This window comes from Lactuca serriola, chromosome 1, assembly GCF_051521515.1.
Source record: "Lactuca serriola cultivar US96UC23 chromosome 1, Lser_US96UC23_V15, whole genome shotgun sequence".
NCBI lineage: Eukaryota > Viridiplantae > Streptophyta > Magnoliopsida > Asterales > Asteraceae > Lactuca > Lactuca serriola.
Genome location: NC_136408.1, coordinates 22,064,782 through 22,086,530, shown reverse-complemented (window position 1 = coordinate 22,086,530; position 21,749 = coordinate 22,064,782). Strand labels below are relative to the sequence as shown.

At 35.8% G+C, this 21,749-nt stretch overlaps 3 protein-coding genes and 1 non-coding gene across 4 annotated transcripts; 3 read left to right on the top strand and 1 right to left on the bottom strand.

Moving 5' to 3' along the window:
• The first annotated feature begins 373 nt into the window (after nt 1–373).
• LOC145052338 (uncharacterized) lies at nt 374–2,245 on the top strand. Its single transcript, XM_079000148.1, has one exon. The coding sequence runs from the start codon at nt 374–376 to the stop codon at nt 2,243–2,245; it is 1,872 nt and encodes a 623-aa protein (XP_078856274.1).
• Nucleotides 2,246–2,418: 173 nt separating this feature from the next.
• TRNAI-AAU (transfer RNA isoleucine (anticodon AAU)) lies at nt 2,419–2,492 on the bottom strand. The gene has a single exon. It is a non-coding gene; the product is annotated as a tRNA-Ile (tRNA).
• A 2,203-nt stretch (nt 2,493–4,695) lies between these two features.
• On the top strand, nt 4,696–6,320 carry LOC145069342 (eugenol synthase 1-like). Its single transcript, XM_079016298.1, has 5 exons — nt 4,696–5,018; nt 5,117–5,251; nt 5,343–5,583; nt 5,665–5,868; nt 5,971–6,320. The coding sequence occupies exons 1-5, from the start codon at nt 4,833–4,835 to the stop codon at nt 6,135–6,137; spliced, it is 933 nt and encodes a 310-aa protein (XP_078872424.1). The 5' UTR covers nt 4,696–4,832; the 3' UTR covers nt 6,138–6,320.
• An 11,996-nt stretch (nt 6,321–18,316) lies between these two features.
• LOC145069256 (eugenol synthase 1-like) lies at nt 18,317–20,757 on the top strand. The gene is made up of 5 exons (XM_079016223.1): nt 18,317–18,589; nt 18,681–18,815; nt 18,945–19,182; nt 20,175–20,378; nt 20,463–20,757. Exons 1-5 carry the CDS (start codon nt 18,404–18,406, stop codon nt 20,627–20,629), a joined length of 930 nt encoding a protein of 309 aa, XP_078872349.1. The 5' UTR covers nt 18,317–18,403; the 3' UTR covers nt 20,630–20,757.
• Nucleotides 20,758–21,749: the final 992 nt, after the last annotated feature.

Genomic DNA, 21,749 nt, shown 5'->3' with positions numbered 1-21,749 from the left:
GCAGGTCAAAATGGAATTGAGACATAAAACCTACGTTTAGATTTTAATGCTAAAAAATGTGAAAAATTAAAATATATTAGATTTGATGGCCTTTTTGTTGTACTTTTACCCTAACAACAAGCTTCTTGTGTTCTCCGCCTTCGGCTACGTTGACCCGTTGATTCCGACAATGTTTTTTTTTTACATAAAAAAATGGAATATTCTTAGCATAAAACTATGTTAAATTTCACATATTCTTGTGTAATATTCTCTAAAGATTGGTTTTTTTCTCTTTACCCCCATGTACTTTCATAAAATGCTTATTGAACCTCTCTTCAAGAGGGTTCTATAAATCCTACAAATTAAACTATCGCTTCTTTCATGCAATATAACCATGAGTTTCGAAAATTATGACCCTTGTTTCCCTGACCAGCCAGTGGTTGATCGGTACCTTCCGGTGTGGGCTAACCTGCCTTCTTTTCAGTCCAAACCGGCCTTTGTTTGGGTTGAGGATGGTTCATCTGGTTTGTTGGAAGGCTCGAGCCTCACCTATGAGGAGCTAAACCATTCGGTCCAATTGATTTCAACGCAACTTCTTATTTCCCTTCAAAGAGGGGACACTATCATCATCTTATGCTCACCAGGGCTTCAACTCGTTGAAATCTTGTTTGGATGTCAACGAGCTGGCCTTTTGGCTGTTCCCATTGTCCCTCCTAAACCAACATTTTCAAACAATGATCATCACCACCTTATTCGTGTTCTTTCCCAAACAAGGCCTAAATTTGCTATTGCGAATGGGCCATACGTAAAATCCGTCCGAAAATACATCAAAAACTCTAAACCAGAAAACCCCATTGCTCATCTTTTGAATAATCTCACATGGATATCTACGGATAACCTTCGGGTGGAGAAAAATGTAAGCTCAAAAAAGAACTTACATTCTTCCTACACCGGTTGCAAACCAGAGGAGGTGTACTTAATTCAATACACCTCTGGTGCAATCGGGATCCCTAAACCAGTTCTAGTAACTGCGGGATCTGCCGCTCATAATGTCAGAACAGCTAGAAAGTCATACGATCTTCACCCAAATAGCGTCATAACCTCATGGTTACCGCAATACCACGATTGTGGGCTAATGTTTCTCTTATTAACTATCGTTTCGGGTGCAACTTGTGTCTTGACCTCACCCGATGCATTCATCAAGCGGCCTAGGCTATGGCTCGAGATGATATCTGAGTTCAAGGCCACTTGTACTCCGGTTCCTTCGTTCACCCTGCCTCTTGTTCTCAAACGGGGCGGAGTGGATGAAGGAACCCTTCCTATCAACTTAGCCACAATGAAAAACTTGATAATTATCAATGAGCCAATTTACTATGAGGCCATAGAAGATTTCTTGGAAGGGTTTAAGCCATTTGGCTTGAACCCTTCTTCCATTTGTCCGTCCTATGGATTGGCGGAGAACTGCACATTCGTATCCACATCATGGAGACAAGGATGCAAACACGCATTCCCTGTGTACAAGAAACTCTTACCTAGTGCGAGGCTTGGCACAAGTGAAACAAAAGCAGACGAAGAATCAATTGAGATTCTAATTGTTCATGAGGACTCACATGAGCTAGTCGAAGATGGGATCGAAGGTGAGATATGGGTTTCGTCTCCAAGCAATGCCTCGGGCTACTTAGGCCACCCTTCTTTAACTCAACAAGTTTTTCAAAGCAGAGTCAAGAGACCGTTTAGCCACAAGTTCTTCATTCGAACAGGAGATCGAGGAGTTGTTATCGGTACCAAAAGATTTCTTTTTGTAACCGGCCGATGTTCGGACATCATAAGGGTTAAAAACGGGATCGAAATTCATCCACATTATTTGGAAACTTTAGCCTACGACTCTTGTCGTCGGTTTCTAAGAGGTGGGTGCATCTCAGCCTTTATGATTCCAAGAAACACTGTGGCAATTGTGGCGGAGATGCAACGAAGTGATTGGAAAGATGAGGTTTTCTTGAAAAGAGTATGTGAAGGAATAAGATGTTTGGTGAAGAAGGATGTGGGGATTGATGTAGGATTGATTGCTCTTGTTAAGAGTGGGGAAGTCTGGAAAACAACATCAGGAAAGATACAGAGATCTGTCGCAAAAGATCGGTTCTTAAGTGGTAAAATGAATATATTGATGGAAATGGGGTACGAAGAAATGGGCTTCAAGAAATCTTTGGGGAAAGCTAAGAATAAAGGAAAAATAAAGGTGGTAGAATCGATATTATCTTCTCTGTAGGAAATGGATAAATCCAACATTTGTATTAAATATAATGTTTGATTATATATATCGTTTGATAAGTGATAACACACAAAGTGACAAAACCAATAACTAAATACTCAAAACTCAAACTCAAACTCTATGCCGATTTATTTGCTATGTTAAGCTTCACAAAAATTATAAAAGATATATGGCCCATGCAGGTCTCGAACCTGCGACCTTCGCGTTATTAGCACGACGCTCTAACCAGCTGAGCTAATAGGCCAGATGTTCGATATCAAACTTCTATTAATAATAATCCTCCCAAAAACATAAATGCAATTTTGATGGTAGTAAAGGTATACGTATGACCGATAACTTGTAAGACTTAGTTATTGGAAAGAAGAATCTCTAAAAAAGATGGCGAAATGGAAATGGAATACTTGTAAATGTGAAACATAAAGTTGCCCAAAACATAAGATAACAAAGCCTTTCAAAGGTATCAAATTCAAATTAACCAATTACTTATTTATCCAAAATCTTTCATATCCGTTTGATTTCATTCCATCATCATGACAGATCAGAGATCCTCCTTTCGTCTTCGGGTCCCTCGCCTGAGGCCCTCGATACCACCACGCTCCACCACCGCCACCAGCACCACCACTACCACCACCCAAACCCCCAAAAGAACACGACCTATTCGACAACCGCCACAACAATCACCACCACCAATTCAACCTCAGGGCACATCCCCTGCTCCACCACCACAACCACCACCACCGATTCAACCTCACGGCACACTCCCTTCTCCACCACCAGAACCACCGGTTGTACCATCATCGGTGTCACCAAAACCACCTGTGGAACCATCAACAACACCACCAGAATCAACGGTTCAACCATCATCAGTGTCACCAAAACCACCTATGGAACCATCAACAGCACCACCAGAACCACTAGCTGAACCATCAGCAACAGCACCAAAACCGCCACAAACTCCACCGCCTCTGCCACCACATTCATCTTCAGAATCCAGAAAAACCGAATCACATCCGTCTTCACCATCACCAACAGCCATTCAATCACGTGCTTCTTCACCACCACTGTCGCCATCTCATATCTCCACTCAACCCCATATCTCCGCCAAGCCACCATCACCCTCCACCTCGTCTCCGCCTTCATCTCCACCTGCAAAAAAGATCTCATCTTTACCATCTTTTCCTGTTGTAACTGCGACAAAAGAAGAACTACCACCTGTTATTACACTTGCCGGTGATAACAAAGGGACGTCCATGTGTATAGGTTATGTTGCACCCAAACGGGAAAGGGGAATCCACATCCGCAGAATGTATAAGGTCAATCCCGATGAAATTGCAGACACAACGAGTACTGATGGTGAAGAAAGCTCCAAGGAGAACGAAATGGAAAACGATTCGTACATTAATTGCAATATTCAGGGGATTAATAACTCAATGCTGTTCAATTGCTCTATTACTGAAAGGAACCCTGGTGTTCATCTCGCTTCCATTTGTGACCCGGATAATGTAAAAAAACGAAAGAGGAAGAAGATGAACAAGGTCAAAGTCAACATTCCCCAATCGCAGAGTTCCACAATCCGAAAGAGATGCCTTAGAGGTCTTTTCATGGAGTCAAGTGATTCTGAATCAAACGATCCCCAGAAGCCTAGGCGACATGGTTGTCGGCACGTCTGCGGGGAGAAGAGTAACACAGATCAGAGATGATAAGATGGTTGTTCTTTGATTTAAAAATTAATTTGAAACAAATATACAGAATAAGGATGAAACTTCATCCATGAAGTCTAAGTTTTCTAGTACGTGTATTGTCGTCTTTTCTTAAAAAATGATATTTATTTAAAGCAATTATTCTTGTTATGGGATGCGAACTTTCAGCTTCATGAGGGTTGCTGTTTCTAAAGTTGTGAATAATTTGCATTGTGCTCCCTTGATCAACGGTCCGATGAAGATGGTGACCAAAACGATTACATCTTTCAATTCTCGAACTTATACAGAAAGATTTTTAGAAAGAGAATGAATAATTGTGTAAAATTTTTGGATATTAAATGAATATTATACGAAGCTAAATAAATTAAATAAAAATTTTATTTCTTTTAATTGCAATAGTCGATATTAATCAGGAAAAAAATAGCAGTAGGGCTGGAATCATGATCACTAACACGCAATACAATGTTTATATGTGGGACCGTATTTGTAGATAGGATCCCGATACATGCAGGATGAGTATAACTGTATAAGGCTATAAGTGCCACCTTATTATTTATTTATTTAAAAAAAAACAAATTATCTTTATATTAAAATAAAACGATTTCATTAATTAAAAACAAAAGAATGCAAGACACAAAAATATTAAAAGTTACATAAAAGCCCGGAATATCTACTCCATCAATTTTGTATTTTAGCAACAATCATAAATAAGTCGAAGTGATCCATTCAAAAGACATGGGTCTACAACAAGTAAAATCATTATACAATTTTGTGATTTTGCTTTTTGGTTCATACGGCACACCACTAACCACTTGTCCACTTCCTGGTCAAAGTCTCTTCTCACCGGAAAAAAGAATTTGTGTTTCGATTTTACGGAAGAACAAATGGCATCGGAGAAAAGCAAGAATCTGATCATCGGAGGAACCGGGTACATAGGTAAATTTGTAGTCGAAGCCAGCGTAAAGGCCGGCCACCCAACCTCCGTTCTGGTTCGAGAATCCACGGTGGCGGACCCTGTGAAGGGTAAGCTTATTGATAACTTTAAGAACTCCGGCGTCACTTTGGCTTATGTATGTTTCATATCGTTTCTTAACATTATAAACATATGGTTAAGTAAAAAAAAATGAAGGCGATTGATTGTAGGAATTAATTAAAAACGTTTAAACAGGGAGATTTATATGATCATGAAAGTTTAGTGAAGGCGATTAAACAGGCGGATGTGGTGATTTCAACCGTCGGTAAGATGCAAATCCCAGATCAGACCAAAATCATTGCCGCCATTAAAGAAGCTGGAAACATTAAGGTTCGTTTCACAGCGATTTTGACCTAATTGATTCTGTATTCAAGTGGTTGAAATGAATTCATAACCAACAAATTCTTGTGATTTGGTTTAGAGGTTTTTGCCATCGGAGTTCGGAATTGACGTGGATCATCAAGAGGCGATTGAGCCAGCAGCTTCGATGTTTTCCGAGAAAGTGCAAATCCGTAGAGCAATCGAGGCCGATGGGATTCCGTTCACTTACATCGCCTGCAACTGCTTTTCCGGTTACTTCCTGCCTACTTTGGCTCAACCCGGAGCCGCCGCTGTTCCTCCCAGAGATAAAGTAACGATCCCCGGTGATGGAACCCCCAAAGGTATCAATGAATTCTTGCATCTTTCTTTACGATTGATCAAGCAAAGACACAGCAGTTTTTCATCTTGATTTGTATCTGTAGCTGTTTTTAATGAAGAACATGACATTGGTACCTACACAATCAAAGCTGTGGATGATCCAAGAACATTAAACAAGATTCTTTACATCAAACCCCCTAAAAACACTTGCTCGTTAAACGAACTTGTTTCCTTATGGGAGAAGAAGATTGGGAAATCTCTAGAAAGAACTTATGTTCCAGAGGAACAACTTCTCAAGCTTATTCAAGGTACACATATGCAACTGACAATAAGAAAAAAACCCATCGGTTTTCAATTATTGGTTTTTCTTATATTTATATACTCTGGGTTTGTTTTTGTGATTGTTTCAGAGTCTGCATTTCCGATGAATGTTGCATTGGGTGTCAGCCATTCGATTTTTGTGAAGGGAGATATTACCAATTTTGAGATAGAAGAAAGGTTTGGTGTTGAGGCTTCTGAGCTCTACCCGGATGTGAAGTACACTTGTGTCGATGAATACCTTGATCGATTCGTTTGAGTGAAGTGTGTTTGGATATTGAAATCAAAATTACATTTCAGTCATTGAAGTGTTCACATCTGTCCATAGTTTTGTCTTGTTAACATAATACTCTAGTGCACTCTTCTTCCTCTGAATGTTCTGATACATAACTATTCCTAATTGGGGGGCAACAATATGCAGCTTTGAGGTTGATTTTCTCAATCGTTTACACGTTTGGGGATATACTAGTGATCATGATTCACGAGGCTGAACAAGAAACCGATAGTTGTTTACATAAACCGGCAATCAGTTAAAAATTTGGAATTTTATCTGGAAATTAACAGCAAAAATCCTATATGTGTAAACGATTTCCTGCTTGTTTGTTCTAGTATGTAAACAAGTATCGGTTTTTGTTATTTTTTATTTAAAAATAAAAAACCATGATTTTATCGTTAAGCCCCCAAATTTTTTTTTTTTTTTTTTTCTAAAGATTCCCTACAAAATAAATAATGAATTAAAAAACTGCTATTAAATAAGAAAAATGAGTAGTTTTCAGTTTTCCCAGTATCCGTAAATATTATACAGATTCACATTATTATTTTTCAATGTAATATACTTCTAAAATGAAACAAGTGTTATAAATTTTTATACTAAGTAGTTCGCGACTAATATTAAATTCTAGACAAAATTGCTAATGAGGTATAGATAAGATCGATCATCTTACCTCTATTTACATGGTGGAACCAAACCATGTAAATGTACCTCTGTTTACATGGTCGAACAAAACTATGTAAATGTTTGCGGAGCCGTCGAACCAGTTTTAAGCAAATGTTATACCTAAACGGAAAGAAGAGGGACCAAACCATAACGAGAATTGATCATAAATGCGGACCTACAAGATTAAGACCGTTAATCTCGATATTCCCAACGTACATGTTGTAATCGACCATGGAAGACTGCAACAATGGACGGGTTCTATTAGAAATGACCAATGACTCCACCTAAGTACAACCTCTTGTACCTTCGGCAATGGCAACATTAATGGCTGGATGAGCCTGTCCGGTTTCATTAAAATGACAGTTCCCGATGATTCCGGTATAAAAGGGCGAACTTGGTGACAAAGGCAGGTACACAATAACATCAAGATACATAATTACATAAAAATGATCATCGACCGATATCTAATTTAACCATCGGAGCGTTCTCCCGAAATTCAACCCTGAGTGAACGTCTGGCTGGTTGTGTTGTCTTCAGGTTCAGAGTTTTAATATCGTCAAAGACGTCAACCTTGCACTATATCATACATCGAGAAACCTACGATTCATCACGTGACGCCATCCATGAGACCACGCAACAAATGGTCACCGGTAGCAATCTAATCGTCGATACCAGTTCGATTCCAAGGATGCAAACCCTAGAACCTCCTACATGAACGCCACAAATAACAACACTAGTAAGTAATAAAGATATAGAAGGACCTTCTGGACAGAAGTGCAAGTCAAAGGAAGCAAAGAAGAGTTCATGACGGGAATGAAAGAGATGGAAGAATACAAAGCTTTCAAAAGATACAAAGCCATGAAAAAACTTCAGGAAGAGAAAGCAAAACAAAAGAAGCACGTCGAAAAAGATCGGGAGTATGTGTCATTTAGAATATACAACATTAGCAATTCTGAAAGCAAAACAATAAAGGATTGGCAAGCTCATGGAAAAGGTGAAATCGGGGAAAAAGGAAAGAAAGGATGGACCAAGACTGAAGGTAATGCAAAAGGCAGTAGAAGTTAAAGAATACATCTGAGCCTTCGAAAGCTTAAATTTTGGAAACCCATTAACAGATGATATCAAGAAAACACCTATTCCAATGGAGCTTAAGGGACCCATAGTTAAGCCATATGAAGGCATTGGAGATCCCGATGCTCATGTTTCTAACTTCCAATGGGCTATCAAAATGATCCCCATGAACCCCAAGTTATGGAGCCTCTACTTTGCGGGAGCATTAGATGGGTTGGTACGATACTGGTTGACTAACTTACCGACAATGAGTATTGGTAGCTTTGAAGAGTTGTGTACAAAGTTCTGCAGCAACGAAGATTCCAACATCAAGCACACACCATATTCCCTTGTAGGCAGTGGGAAGAAGAATCAAATAAAGCAATAAATGATAACAAAAACTATAAGGATATGAACCTCATAAAAATAAATAGAAAAGGAAAGAGATAATATAAGATAATACTCGTTCCTTTGGAGGATCTCTCAGGAAAATTATGTCCATCGGTAGGAACATGTTGAGTGTCAATCACAAAAGTTATGAAAGTGGATGAAGAAATGAGGGCATCCAAGTAAATAACATTGGTAGCAGTCAGATCGATTCCCTCCTTGTCAGCATGATTCGAACCTATTGAAGTAATGTGAGCATCCTCTATCTCTGAAAATTTAGGGACGAACCTGTCGAATCCGGTTCCTGACCCAAATAGCTTTTGCCGAAAGGCAAGCCTAACAACATCACTATTCGAGGCATTTGACTTGTTGAGGTCCAATTTCAACTGTTGAGAAATTCTAGTTCGACGTATGGGTTGTTATATACACTCCACAATTGATTTGGCAACCAACTTCAGAGTTAGTATGAGTATTCTCGCATGAGTTTTGAGCAGTAGAGGATGGGGTTTCAGATTGTCGACAACGTGTTCTTAGTTATTGACGATTCCTTCGTGTTTCAAACTGTGAGTTGGAGTATTTTGAGGTTATGAGTTGTGCGAGAGGAAGATCAGTGGTCAAGGCAAGACATCGTGAGGTTCTGTGATTGTGTACTGAGGTATCCGAGTATGATGCCCTAAAATTTTGGATTATTTTGAGACTTGAGTTTGTAAGATGGCCAGTGGAGTACCGAGTGACTATTGTTCCAGTTGGAGCCCTTCAACTACATGTCATCGAGCGGGATTGTCCAAGAATGTGAATTGTAGCGAGAGAAAGTGTTTTGTTGCGACGTCTATCTTCAGTAGTAGTGATGCTTAATTTGGGTGGGTGTGTGTACCTATCTATGATTGGGCAATAGAACATGAGTTAGTGAACTCAGTTGGGTGTTGAATCGAGGATAATATTGTGGGGTGATAAGAGAGCGAGTGGATCTTAATGGGAGTAAACACTTGGGACTGTCAGGGAAAAACCGTGGGGTGAGCCCATGGCGAGTGAGAGAGTATTATGAAACTGCAGGGAGCCGTAGCTTTCACGAGATCAGTGAGAGAGTGTCGTAAGCCTGTGGGGAGCCGTAGCATTCATAAGTCAGTGAGAGAGTGTCGTAAGCCTGCGGGGATCTGTAGCATTCACGAGTCAGTGAGAGAGTTTCGTAAGCCTGCGGGGAGCCATAACATTCACGAGTCAGTGAAAGAGTGTTGTAAGCCTGCGCCGGGGGGGGGGGGGTAGCATTCACGAGTCAGTGAGGTAGTGTCTTAAGACTACGGGGAGCCGTAGTATTCACCACTCAGAGCATGATGCAGAGGAGTTCTTAGGCTTGGGTAGCCTTACCAATTGAGTCTTTGAGAAACTGGAGGCCAGACCAGGGGCGAGACTGGGGTCTCCGTGATAGTCGGGAATCGTTACATCCCGATTGGAGAAGTGGTGTACGCATAGATTTATGGATCATGCGACGTGAGTTGGGTATCAAATTAGAGATGAGTGGTTCCAATTCTTCTGTTGAATCAGACTCCCGGGCTTGAGTTTGGCTCTATTTGTCTAATGAGTAGGCAGGATGAGATTCAGGATCTTCGGATGGGTCTCATTTTGAAAGGTAATGGGTTCCATCTGATGTCTTAGACCTGAATAGGTCAGTTCGTTGGTTTGGGAAGGACCACGAGACGCATGGAACTAGTGAGTGGTAGACGACAAAGTATGGAGGTGAAGCGACTTCGGATGGGGTTGAAGTATTCGCTCGAGGTAAAGCGAACTTCGTGACTGGTGTGTCATATGATGAGCACAGATAGCTATTTTGAGAAGGAAGTTTGTAAAGTTGAATTATTGGGTGTGCAATGGGTAGCCTTTGGAGGTTCCACTGTTGGGTCGGGAGCTGACCTTATGCTCATTGTTGGAGGGGTACTTGAGAGGAAGCTGGGGCTTATGAGTATAGATGTCAGAGGATAGTTCCGAACGGGATGATCATTTTCTTGTGTCTGAAGACATAGTATAGAGGTTCACTTTTTCAGATGGGTTCTGATAGCAGTATAGGTGGTGGGTCCCTAGTGAGATGTGACATTTCCGTTCCTTTTGAGCTATGATCTGGATCGATTGGTTTATCTGACTTGAGTGATCTGTAGCCAATTATTGGTCAACGACATGTTTCCATCAGTCGCAACAAAAAAATCAGAGTTGGCAGTATGTTATCGGGGTCTTTTATTCGATGAGCGAGTAACATGATGATATCTTGCATGGGCGGTCTAGCAGGGAGACAGACCATTAAAGTTTCCAGGTTCTGGAAGTAGAGGGGTCCGTCCTGTTTCAGGATTAGGAGTTCCTGATTAGGTTCGGGTGTCTTAGAAGGGAGATTGTTGTATGATATGAGATTTTTGGTGGTGCTTCTCGGGTTATTGGGTTTGATCTATGTGTTGTCAAAGAGCGATTTCGAGGGCGAAATCTAATTCAAGTGGGGGAGAATGGTAACAACTCGAATCCTGGAGGAGAAATTTAAGATTTATAATGCACTTTGGAGGACCTACTGGATGAGTTGGTTGGTCCCGACTCGTCGTGTAGGGGCTGAGCTGGCCACGCGAGTTATGAAGTCTACTTGTCGAGTCGAAGGGCTGGACTTGACGAGTTGAGTCTGTATTCAGAAAACCCTAATTTTAGGGCTTGCACCTTATTTAAAAGCTCTTTAGCCCTCATCTCCGCCTCCCTTACCATTTAGACACACTGAGAGAAACCTTAGATGATTTGTAGTCGTTGTGAGAGAGAGAGAGAGAGAGAGAGAGAGAGAGAAAGGCTAAGGATCTTGTGTTCAAGTGCATTTTTAGAAGAGGGTTGAAGAACAAGAAGGTTTGGAACAAGAAGAAGCTTTGGATCCAGTGTTCTTTCGGTGCTAGCTTTCAATTGGAGGTAAAAAGCTATCTCCTTGATCATTCCTTATGTTAGATCTCTTTCTACAGAGTTTTAGGGCTTTATCCCATCCATCTTTTGGTTTGGAGTTGTTGAGCCCAAAGATTCGAGCTTTATCAAGCTTTGGGCAAGTCTTCAAGCACAAAGGCCTTTATGGAGCTTGTTTTGGCATCTTGAGCCCTATATGCCATGCATGAACGTAAAGGTTGCAGCTCTACATGATGATTCAGCCTTAGAATGCTATATCCAGAGTATGAGACCTTATTCATGTCCAAAATCGCCTGAATGAGAAAAGAGTATAAAAGGACTCGATGAGTCGATGAGACGACTCGACGAGTCGGTTAGGGTTTACCCGATGGTTCGGACATGTGGCAGACTCGACGAGTTGAGAGAGTTTTACCCGATGGTTCGGACATGTGGCTAGCAAGTTGGCGAGTAGAGCCAGGTTTTTGCGATTTACTGAGTTTTGAGGAACTCGACGAGTTCATGAGCTGTACTCGGCGAGTTGAGTCAACATGGACTATTGACTTATAGAGTTGGATTAGTTTTAACTGTTGACTTCCGTTGACTTTAGGGTTTTGGTCAACTTTGGATTTTGGAGGCCATGGAGGGGCGGAGATTTGACCAGCCGCTCGAGTGTGGGATGCATTGCTTTACTCTACGAGTTGAGTCTTCTCACTATACTTACCTTGAGTGGTAATTTGGGTGACCGGAGGGTCTTGTGTGCATATATTGAGTATTGTGATATTATGCATTATATCTTTGTGATTTATGCAGTATGTTGTTTTGTGCTTCTATTGAGTTAGGATTGGAGGGTCCAAACCGAGTTGTGAGACCGGAGGGTCCTCACCGAGATTCCAGGACCGGATGGTCCAACCCGAGTTGTGGGACTGGAGGGTCTTCACTGAGACACATGACCAGAGGGTCCTTATCGAGACATAGCCATGAGAGGCTAACTATTTGTGTGTGTGGTATTTTGCGGAACTCACTAAGCTTCGTGCTTACCGTGTTTTGTAATATGTGTTTCAGGTACTTTTGTAGATTTCGGGAAGACGAAGGCTCGATTGTACACACCTGTTCGAGATCATGAATTAGGATTTTGGGATATTATCAGTTACTTCATTGAGTTGTGTTCTGATAAATGATAAATTGTGTTTTTTAAGAAAATGTGATAATGGTTTTTGGTGACTTAAAAACAAAAAATTATGTTTGAAAATTTACGATGTTACAAAATCTTTAACAAATACAAACAAGCAAAATGTAATAAATCATTAAAAAATATATTTAATCAAAACGTCAAAATATAGAAGAAATTATTCAAGCAAAAAGTCAAAAGAAATATTAATAAATGTATTCGAATAAAATGTCAAAAAAAAAATTATACAAACAAAATATCAAAAAATGCAAACGGAAAAAAAAACATCAAGAATATATTTGAACAACACGTCAAAAAAAATCTAAATCATAAAAATATAAATAAATTAAATCATAAATAATGAATAATAAATATTAAATAATAAACCAAGTTACATAAATGGTACCTATGGCTAGAACAAATTACATAAAATGGTCCTTATGACATTAAGGACAAATTAGTCATTTCACAATGGACTTAACTGAAAAAGTTAACACCGTTGGCTAAAATGACTGTGTTTGCAAGATTTTGAAACAACAGGGGTCATCCACGCATAAAATTTTTCATAAGGACCAAAGTTGGTCAATTGTGTCGACCACAAGGACCATTTATGTAATTTTGTCTTATTTTTTCTAACAATCCATCCATCTTAATTTCGGTTTCTGAGTCGTATACTGCTATGCTGAAATATTAGAAAAATCATAACTTCCTCCCACGAAGTCAAATTTAAGCGTTCTTTATATGCACGTAATCCTTGTCACATATACTATAACTTTGGTTAAGATTATTCATCCTAAATAATCTTGTATCAAAAAGTCAAATATAATGCTTATAATATTCAAATTGACTATCCCGAATCTGCAGGCGTTATAGAAATCCATCGCAAATATTAATCAATCCATGCCTAAGGGAGAAAGATATCCAATCCTTACTCACCATGGTCATATAGAAGTAGTGGAACAAAGGAAGAGTAAGGACGATATTTAAGGCCTCACACAACATCACAAAACATATAATTTTGCGAAAACCATTTGGAGTAATCTGAGTGAAATGAAATTTGTAATGATCAGTGATTACCCTCAAGAACGCAAAGGCGGGTAGCCTTAGAACGACCTTGAAAAACTGTTGGTAGACCCATATGAAACCCAAATGAGGATTAGTAATCGTTTGGGATGGAGATGGAAGTTGCGGTTTAAACTGATGATCGATCCTATACAACTTAGTTATGCCATCCAATTTTTTTTGGGAAAGTCTGGACAAGGTGTTGTTGATACGATGACTATCTTTCACCATTGTAAAATCAACAAAGAAGTTTGAAGAAAAAGCACAGTGAGATTTATGAATTTATGGTTACGAGGCATTAGGGTAATAATGAGAAATAGGCTTGCAGAACGGTCATGTCAACATTTACGTTATATTCAGACTTATCCATTTCTAGAAAGATCGACAACAACGACATTAATTCGAATAATTATAAATAACAATTCGAACTAGGGAGACTTAATGACGTATAGATCAGATCGATCATCTCATCTCTACTTACATCGTTGAACCAAACCATGTAAATGCTTGCTGAACCGTCAAATCCATATTTAAGCAAATGTTATACCTAAGCTGGGAGACGAGCGACCGAACCATAACGAGAATTGATCATAAATGCAGACCAGTAAGATTAAGACTATTAACCTCGATATTCCTAAGATACAGATTATAATCGGCTATGAAAGACCGCAACAATGGACGAGTTCTATCAGAAATGACTAGTGACTCCACTTAAGTACAACTTCTTGTACCTTCGGAAAATGACAACATTAATGGCAGACTAACTGATCCTGTCGGGTTTCGGTAAAACGATAGTTTCCGATGAATCTGGTATAAAAGGTTGAACTTGGCGACAAAGGCACATATGGAATAACATTACAACACACATTTACATAAAACGATCATTGCTCGATATCTAATTTAACCATCAAAGCGTGCTCTCAGGATTCAATGCTTGGTGAACGTCTGAGAGGTTGTGTTGTCTTTCAGGTTCAATGTTTAATCTCGTCAAAAGCCGTCAACCTTGCACTTTACTATACATCGAGAAACCTGTGATTCATAAAAAATGGTCATTGTGGTTTCTTATTTTATTTGGCTAAGGTCCACACCTTTGAAAACTTGCAAATTTTGTATTTTTTAACAAGTTCTGTTGTTGTTTTGGTCTCTCTCTCATTAACTTTTTTAGCTAGGGTGTTAGTGTTTGTAAATAACAATTTTACCCTCAACCTCAAGGACCATTTCTATAGTTTTGTCATTACCAAATACAAATACCATTTCTGCATCAATTTTTTAAATTATTTGAATTATTATATATTAATAAATATTATTTTTTATATTATCAGTTTCTTTTAATTCATTTTTACCGGATTAATTCATTTTTATTGGATTATTATATATCAATAAAAATTATTTTTAATATTTGATATTTATATATTAACACGTATTATTTTAGTGGACTATTATTTAATATATAATATTTATTAGTATATAAATATTATATATTAAATAATATTTATATATTAAAAAACTATTATTTTATTGGATTATTAATTTCATTTAATTAATTTTTTTAAATTTTTTTGGATTAATTTTTTTTGGATTATTCCTTTTAATTTATTATTTTCTTTATATAATAAATATTATTTTATTGGATTACTAATTTATTTTTAATGTATAATATTAATGATTTTTAATTTGATTAGTTCCACTACAAAGTCACTAAAATAGGCAAAAGCATCGCCTCTCATCAGTTAAAATCGTCGGGACCATCGCAAATCACCTTCATCAGAGGTCCGATGAAAACTCTACCAACCTCCACCCAACGCCGCTGCTAGCCAACTGCAACAAATTTCATCACAATCCGCTGAAATCCTCCATATCCCACACAATGCACAATAAATCCTTGTAAACATTATAAGCGGCGGTGTTGACCGGGTGATGGTGGTTGTATTGTCAAATGTATGTTGTCCTCCAAATATTTAAAATAAATTAGAAGATGTGGAATGAGTGAAATTATTTTTTGGATTTTTTTATTCAAAATAATAAGAAAATAATTAAAATAAATTAAAAACAAATATTTCACGTATATTTAAAAAAGAAATTTTTTTATTTTATATTATATATATATATATATATATATATATATATATATATATATATATATACACACACATGGATAAATTGAATGACGAAAATAATATTTAAAAAAAGAAATTATGTATTTTTATTTTTATTTTTTTGCATTTTAGATTTTTTTTTTCTTTTTTCTTTTTTGATTTCTAAGATGAGTGGCTAGGATCGCGTCTTATGTCTCAAAAAATTAACATGGTCTAATATATATATATATATATATATATATATATATATATATATATATATATATATATATATATATATATATATAGGTTAATGTTCATTAGAGACCATGCTAATTTTGTGAGACCGTGAGACGCAATCTAAAAATAATTTTAAAATGCAAAATAAAAAGAAAAATCCCAAAATTCTTTGTTTAATTATTACTTTGTCATTTTATTTACATAAAAAAAAATTAAATAAAAATTACCGTTTTCTTTTTTCGAAAAATACGTGAAATATTCTAATAGAATATTACACTGTAAAATATTCTAATGTAATTTTTAGAATGTTACAATATTCTAATATTCTACTAAATTTGTCAGATATGTAAAATATTCTCATATTTTGTTAGAATATTCTAATATTTTATTTGAATATTCTAATATTTTACTGTAATATGTAAAAAAAAACGGTAGCTTTTTTTTTTTTGGAAATTATAAATAACAAAAATAATATTTATAAAAATTTCAATTATTTTGCATTTTAAAAATGTTTTTTATCTACAAAATGAGTGGCTAAGATTGCGTATCATGGTCTCATAAAATTAGGTCGTCTGACATATATATATATATATATATATATATATATATATATATATATATATATATATATATAGGGTTATGTGGAAAATAAAAAAAAGACCTTAAAAATAAAAAATATGCATAAAAAATAGTTAGAGATCACAAATCTTTTTTTTTTTTTTTATCTTTATATATATACAAAAATCCCTACTTTTAAATTAAACTCGCTGAATATTTTTTTGAAAAAAAATCGATATTTTTTTGCGAATTTAAAAAAAAACCTACAATTTTTTGGTATATAAATTCAAAAAAAAAATTTGTGATTTCTAAGTATTTTTCTAATGCATTTTTATGTGTTTTAGGATTTTTTTTCCATGTAACCTTCCACATATATATATATATATATATATATATATATATATATATATATATATATATATATATATATATATATATATATAGTTTAATTTTATATTATATCTATAAACAATTTAACATTAAAATAAGTTAATATATTGATAGTTTTCTTAGAGGGTGCTTGGATAGACAAAAAAAAGTGTTTTTATAGTTTATTGTTTATCCCCATCCTTATAAGTTAAGTTTAAGTGTTTTAGATAAGAAACATTAAAAATTAGTTTGTTGTAGTGTGGATAAACTAAATAAGCTAATTTTAGTAAAGATCACCTTGCTTATAGATTATAACTTATGAACTTGGTTCAAATGTGAATTGACATCTATTGTGCGGACGTGTGGATAGTGCTACTCTTTGAGAATGAGAAAGAAAATATGTTGTTTGATAATTTTAATACATTTAATGTTACATAACTATTGTCATGATCACGCATTTTCACAAAATTAAATCGTCTATAATGTTATTATTGATTTATTATTATTATTATTATTATTATTATTATTATTATTATTATTATCTTTCTGTCAGAATATTGTCAGGATGTTTATTGAGTCGTATTTTGTAAGAATAAAAATAAGTGAAAAACGATGAATGAAAACAAAAAATGAATAAGAATTAATGAGAATACATGGAAATCACAATAATTTTGTGAGGTTGAACGTATTCACATTACTAAACAACTCATTATTTTAGTAATTCTCATAAAATAACATTTTATCCACACGTTCGCACAATAGTTGTCCATCCATATTATAAGTTAGCCCTATAATTTATTTCTAATCCAAACACTTTTGCAGAAACTGTCTTTTTAACATCTCTATAAGATAAGAGTGTTTTAATTCAAAGCTTGTGCTTGTACCTACCTTTATGATTATTCTTGTAGGACCAAACGTCGGTTTCATAATCATGAACCATCTCGATGGACTATGCTTTAAGTTATCCGTGGGGACAACTTTCTTCAACGATCGAGTGCGACCCCAAGGCAAATTTTTTTTTTTTTTTTTTATTTGATAAAATTGCATATATACTTTTTAACTTTATAATACAACTTAAAACAATCTAATTTTCTCGTATTCAAGGTTGAGTTAATATTATTTTCATACGAATATAAGCAATTTAATAGTATATAAGTAATTATTATGCCTAATATCCTTAAAATGGACAAAATTGTAGAAATTATCAAGTTCACTACCCTGTCCTTTTGGGTAGACGTGAAAAAACCATGTATGTCAAACGATGTCTTATCATAAAATACAAATTAATCTAAATATGTACAAAATAAACATAAATATGAATACTAAAGTTTATCCGAAAACATGTTTGATCAAATTGCTTACAATTTGTCACTTTGGGAGTTTGATCTCATATTGGCAAGATCAAAGACTTTTGATGAATACAACTTCTTAAAACATTTTATTAAAAATCGTAGCTTGTGAGTATGTGGCTATAGAAATTTAATTTTTATAACCATTTTTTATACATGATTTATTTAAAAAAAAAAAAATTGAAAAAAACCGTTACCATTTGGAGAAAAAAAAAACACGATAAAGAAGGGTTGGTAACTTGGTATGGGCGCCACTACTTTTACAATTGAAATGGAAAGGCCACCCATATTGGGGGTATTTTGGTGAATTCACTCTTCACCCAGAGCACGTATAAATTTTGGTAGTGCTTCACTAATCGAGTCCACCACTACCAACTCCTCTTCACCGGAGAAACAATTTTCACCAGAAAAAAAAATAGTAATAAAAGAAAAAAACAAATGGCAACAGAAATCAGCAAGATTCTGGTCATCGGTGGAACTGGGTACATCGGAAAATTCGTGGTCGACGCTAGTGCAAAGGCCGGCCACCCAACCTCCGTTCTGGTTCGAGAATCCACGGTGGCGGACCCTGTGAAGGGTAAGCTTGTTCAGAGCTTCAAGAACTCCGGCGTCACTCTTGTTTACGTATGTTTCATGATTTTCGTCATTATAAACATGTTTTTTTTTTTTTTTTTTTTATTAATTTAAAAATTAATTGACGTTTGATGATGAACAGGGTGATCTGAACGATCATGAAAGCTTGGTGAACGCGATTAAACAGGTAGATGTGGTGATATCAACCGTCGGTAATATGCAAATACCAGATCAAACCAAAATCATTGCCGCCATTAAAGAAGCTGGAAATGTTAAGGTGTGTTTGGACATCAATATTAACCCTAAAAAACCTTTTAATCCATAACCTTGTACTAATTTCCTACAAGTTGATTACAATCGCATGGGAAAATTTTACAAATTGATACTGAATCGTGTTTTGGTTTAGAGGTTTTTCCCATCGGAGTTTGGGGTAGATGTGGATCGTCAAAATGCAGTTGAGCCGGCGAGTTCCACATTTGCAGGGAAAGTGCAGATCCGTAGAGCGATTGAGGCCGCAGGGATTCCGTTCACGTACGTCGCTTCCGGCTGCTTCGCCGGCTACTTCCTGCCGACGATGGTTCAGGCCGGAGCCACCGCTCCTCCGAGAGATAAAGTAACCATCCTTGGCGATGGAAGTCCCAAAGGTAAAAGATTATCTTTAATCATACTTTTAAAACACAAAAATGAAGTTGAATAAATAATCTATTCAAACCACATTCTAAAACCACAATAATCGTGACACACTATTGTCACATATATTCTTGAATACTTTGATATTAAAAGTTAACTGTCTACACACAATATATAATTATAAAAATTTCATGAAAAAGCTTTAAAAATATTAAAGGTAAAATTAGCTAAACTAACACATAATGTGCATGTAAAGATTCTTTTTTTATTTATTTATTATTATTATTATTATTATTTTGCAAAATAACAACTTAATCCGTAATGGAGACGTTTCAAACCGCAGAAAAATACTTTCTGTGACAAAATATACATTTCATACTAACACTGAATTCTATACTCATATTCCGAATTTCTGACTAAAACTTTAGAGTCCGAAAAACAACTCCGCAGTTTCAAGAATAAATCAGAAATCAAATCTGATGAATAATTCTAGAATTTCAAGATTTCTTTTTTGTTTTTTTATTAAATATAACAAAAAGATTAAACAAATATAATAAATAAGAAGTATATATGATATTAAGACATAAAATTAGATATTTGATTGAAAACATTGATATTAAAAATTACGAAATGAACATTTAGGATATAAATAAACATATTTTTTTTTTGAAAAAAATATGCAAAAATAGGAAAAAAACTGAGGAATTTGAAGATGAATGAAATATTTGAGAGAAAGTAGTCTTTTTTTCTAAAATTAAAAAAAAAAAATTTGATTTAAATAGCTCATTTAGATTGGTTAGTTTAATGAATTCCCCAGTACTAAATATAATATTTAGAGCTTATTATTATAAATTCAAAATTTTGATAACATAAAATATTGTCATAAATTAAACAATATTTATTTACATATTATAAATGTTATAGTCTAATAAATAACATAAAAATAAAATATATGTTATTTATTATTGAGATGTTAAAAATATGTTTTTTTGATATGTATTTGTAGTTATTTACAACGAAGAACATGACATTGGTACCTACACAATCAAAGCTGTGGATGACCCCAGAACATTAAACAAAATTCTTTACATTAAACCCTCCAAAAACACACTCTCTTTCAATGATCTTGTTTCCCTATGGGAGAAGAAGATCGGCAAATCCTTGGAAAAAGATTATGTTCCCGAGGAACAAGTTCTCAAGCTTATTCAAGGTATGCTATCGAACCATAAATGTTCGTTTTTTTTTTTTTAAATAATTTTCTGTTTTTCATATTTTGTCTATGTGATTTTTTCAGAGTCTGGATTTCCGATTAATATCTTCTTAGCGATCAACCACTCGATCTTTGTAAAGGGAGATCTTGACAACTTTGAGATAGAGCCGTCATTTGGTGTTGAGGCTTCTGAGCTATACCCGGATGTGAAATACACTACCGTTGAGGAATACCTTGATCAATTTGTTTGATTTGATCAAATTTTCTATATGATCGCGGTTTGGTTTGTAATATAGTGTTGTATTGCGTGTTTTTATAATAGAAGTGTTTGATCAATATGATATTTTGTGGAATAAATTTTGGGTCGTTGATTATCGAATCCACAAGTAATACAACATTTTGTGAATAAAAGAAAAATGAAGAAGACCAATGAACCTTGAAATCAAACTGTGCCAGCACATTTGGTTTTGGGGCGGTATACTTGTGAAAATAGTCAAATGCTCATTTTTAACTGCACTTTGGAAATATTTTGTCATTTGTGGACTATATTTTTTTTGTATTTCTATGCCAACTATGGAATCTTCTGCATAAGGGTGGACGGAATGACTTAGGATGGAGTTTGGGTTAGGTTCAGTATCACCGACAACTCCACCGTCCCAACTTCCTCGGTAACGTCCAAAACTAAGCTGATGTGAGTCTTCCATAGTGACGTTCCGTCGCCCTTTGTTTCTTCTCACACATTTTTTCTTGCATTTTGAACTTGTACTTTGTGCATCTTTGTAAATATCAAAAAGTGAAGGATGGAAGGGATGACAATTTCTTAGGTAAAGTTGGGAGGGTTGGAGGTAAAAGGAGAGAGAATAACTGATGTGGAATTTATGTGACATTAAAGTTGTGAGAGAGATCCATTCTATCCCTCCCACCCCTCCCAACCTTGATGTCACATGAGTACCGCATCAACTTTGTCACCACTCCGAACCTTGATGTCACATAAACACCACATCAACTTCTTTCTTTTTCTCTCATTTAAGCTGAATCCACCCCAATCCTAAACACAATAAATGGAACACTCATATCCTACACTATTTGGTATAAGTATGCAAACACAAAGTACAACTAAGTAAGTTGCATCGGCTTTGATTTTGTCGGTACCCACTTGGCCGGGACCGTGTAACTGCCAACATCACCACTAACCCGAATTCCACCCCAAAGGCATTTTGTCCACCCTAACATGCCACTATATTTGCTTAACATTTAACACATTACTCCTAGAAGAAATATTCATAGTGCGAGCTCAATCGAGCCTTAGAAACTTATACCGGGTCCATGGGCTAAACCTAAATGTTATAATCAAACCTGATATAACCGGTT

Bases quoted from the DNA above. Each gene is read 5' to 3' on its own strand.
- LOC145052338 (XM_079000148.1), top strand. From the start codon at position 374: ATGAGTTTCGAAAATTATGACCCTTGTTTCCCTGACCAGCCAGTGGTT.
- LOC145069342 (XM_079016298.1), top strand. From the start codon at position 4,833: ATGGCATCGGAGAAAAGCAAGAATCTGATCATCGGAGGAACCGGGTAC. The intron at 5,019-5,116 runs GTATGTTTCATA...ACGTTTAAACAG, and splicing joins CCGGCGTCACTTTGGCTTAT to GGAGATTTATATGATCATGA. The intron at 5,252-5,342 runs GTTCGTTTCACA...GATTTGGTTTAG, and splicing joins AAGAAGCTGGAAACATTAAG to AGGTTTTTGCCATCGGAGTT.
- LOC145069256 (XM_079016223.1), top strand. From the start codon at position 18,404: ATGGCAACAGAAATCAGCAAGATTCTGGTCATCGGTGGAACTGGGTAC. The intron at 18,816-18,944 runs GTGTGTTTGGAC...GTTTTGGTTTAG, and splicing joins AAGAAGCTGGAAATGTTAAG to AGGTTTTTCCCATCGGAGTT. The intron at 20,379-20,462 runs GTATGCTATCGA...TGATTTTTTCAG, and splicing joins AGTTCTCAAGCTTATTCAAG to AGTCTGGATTTCCGATTAAT.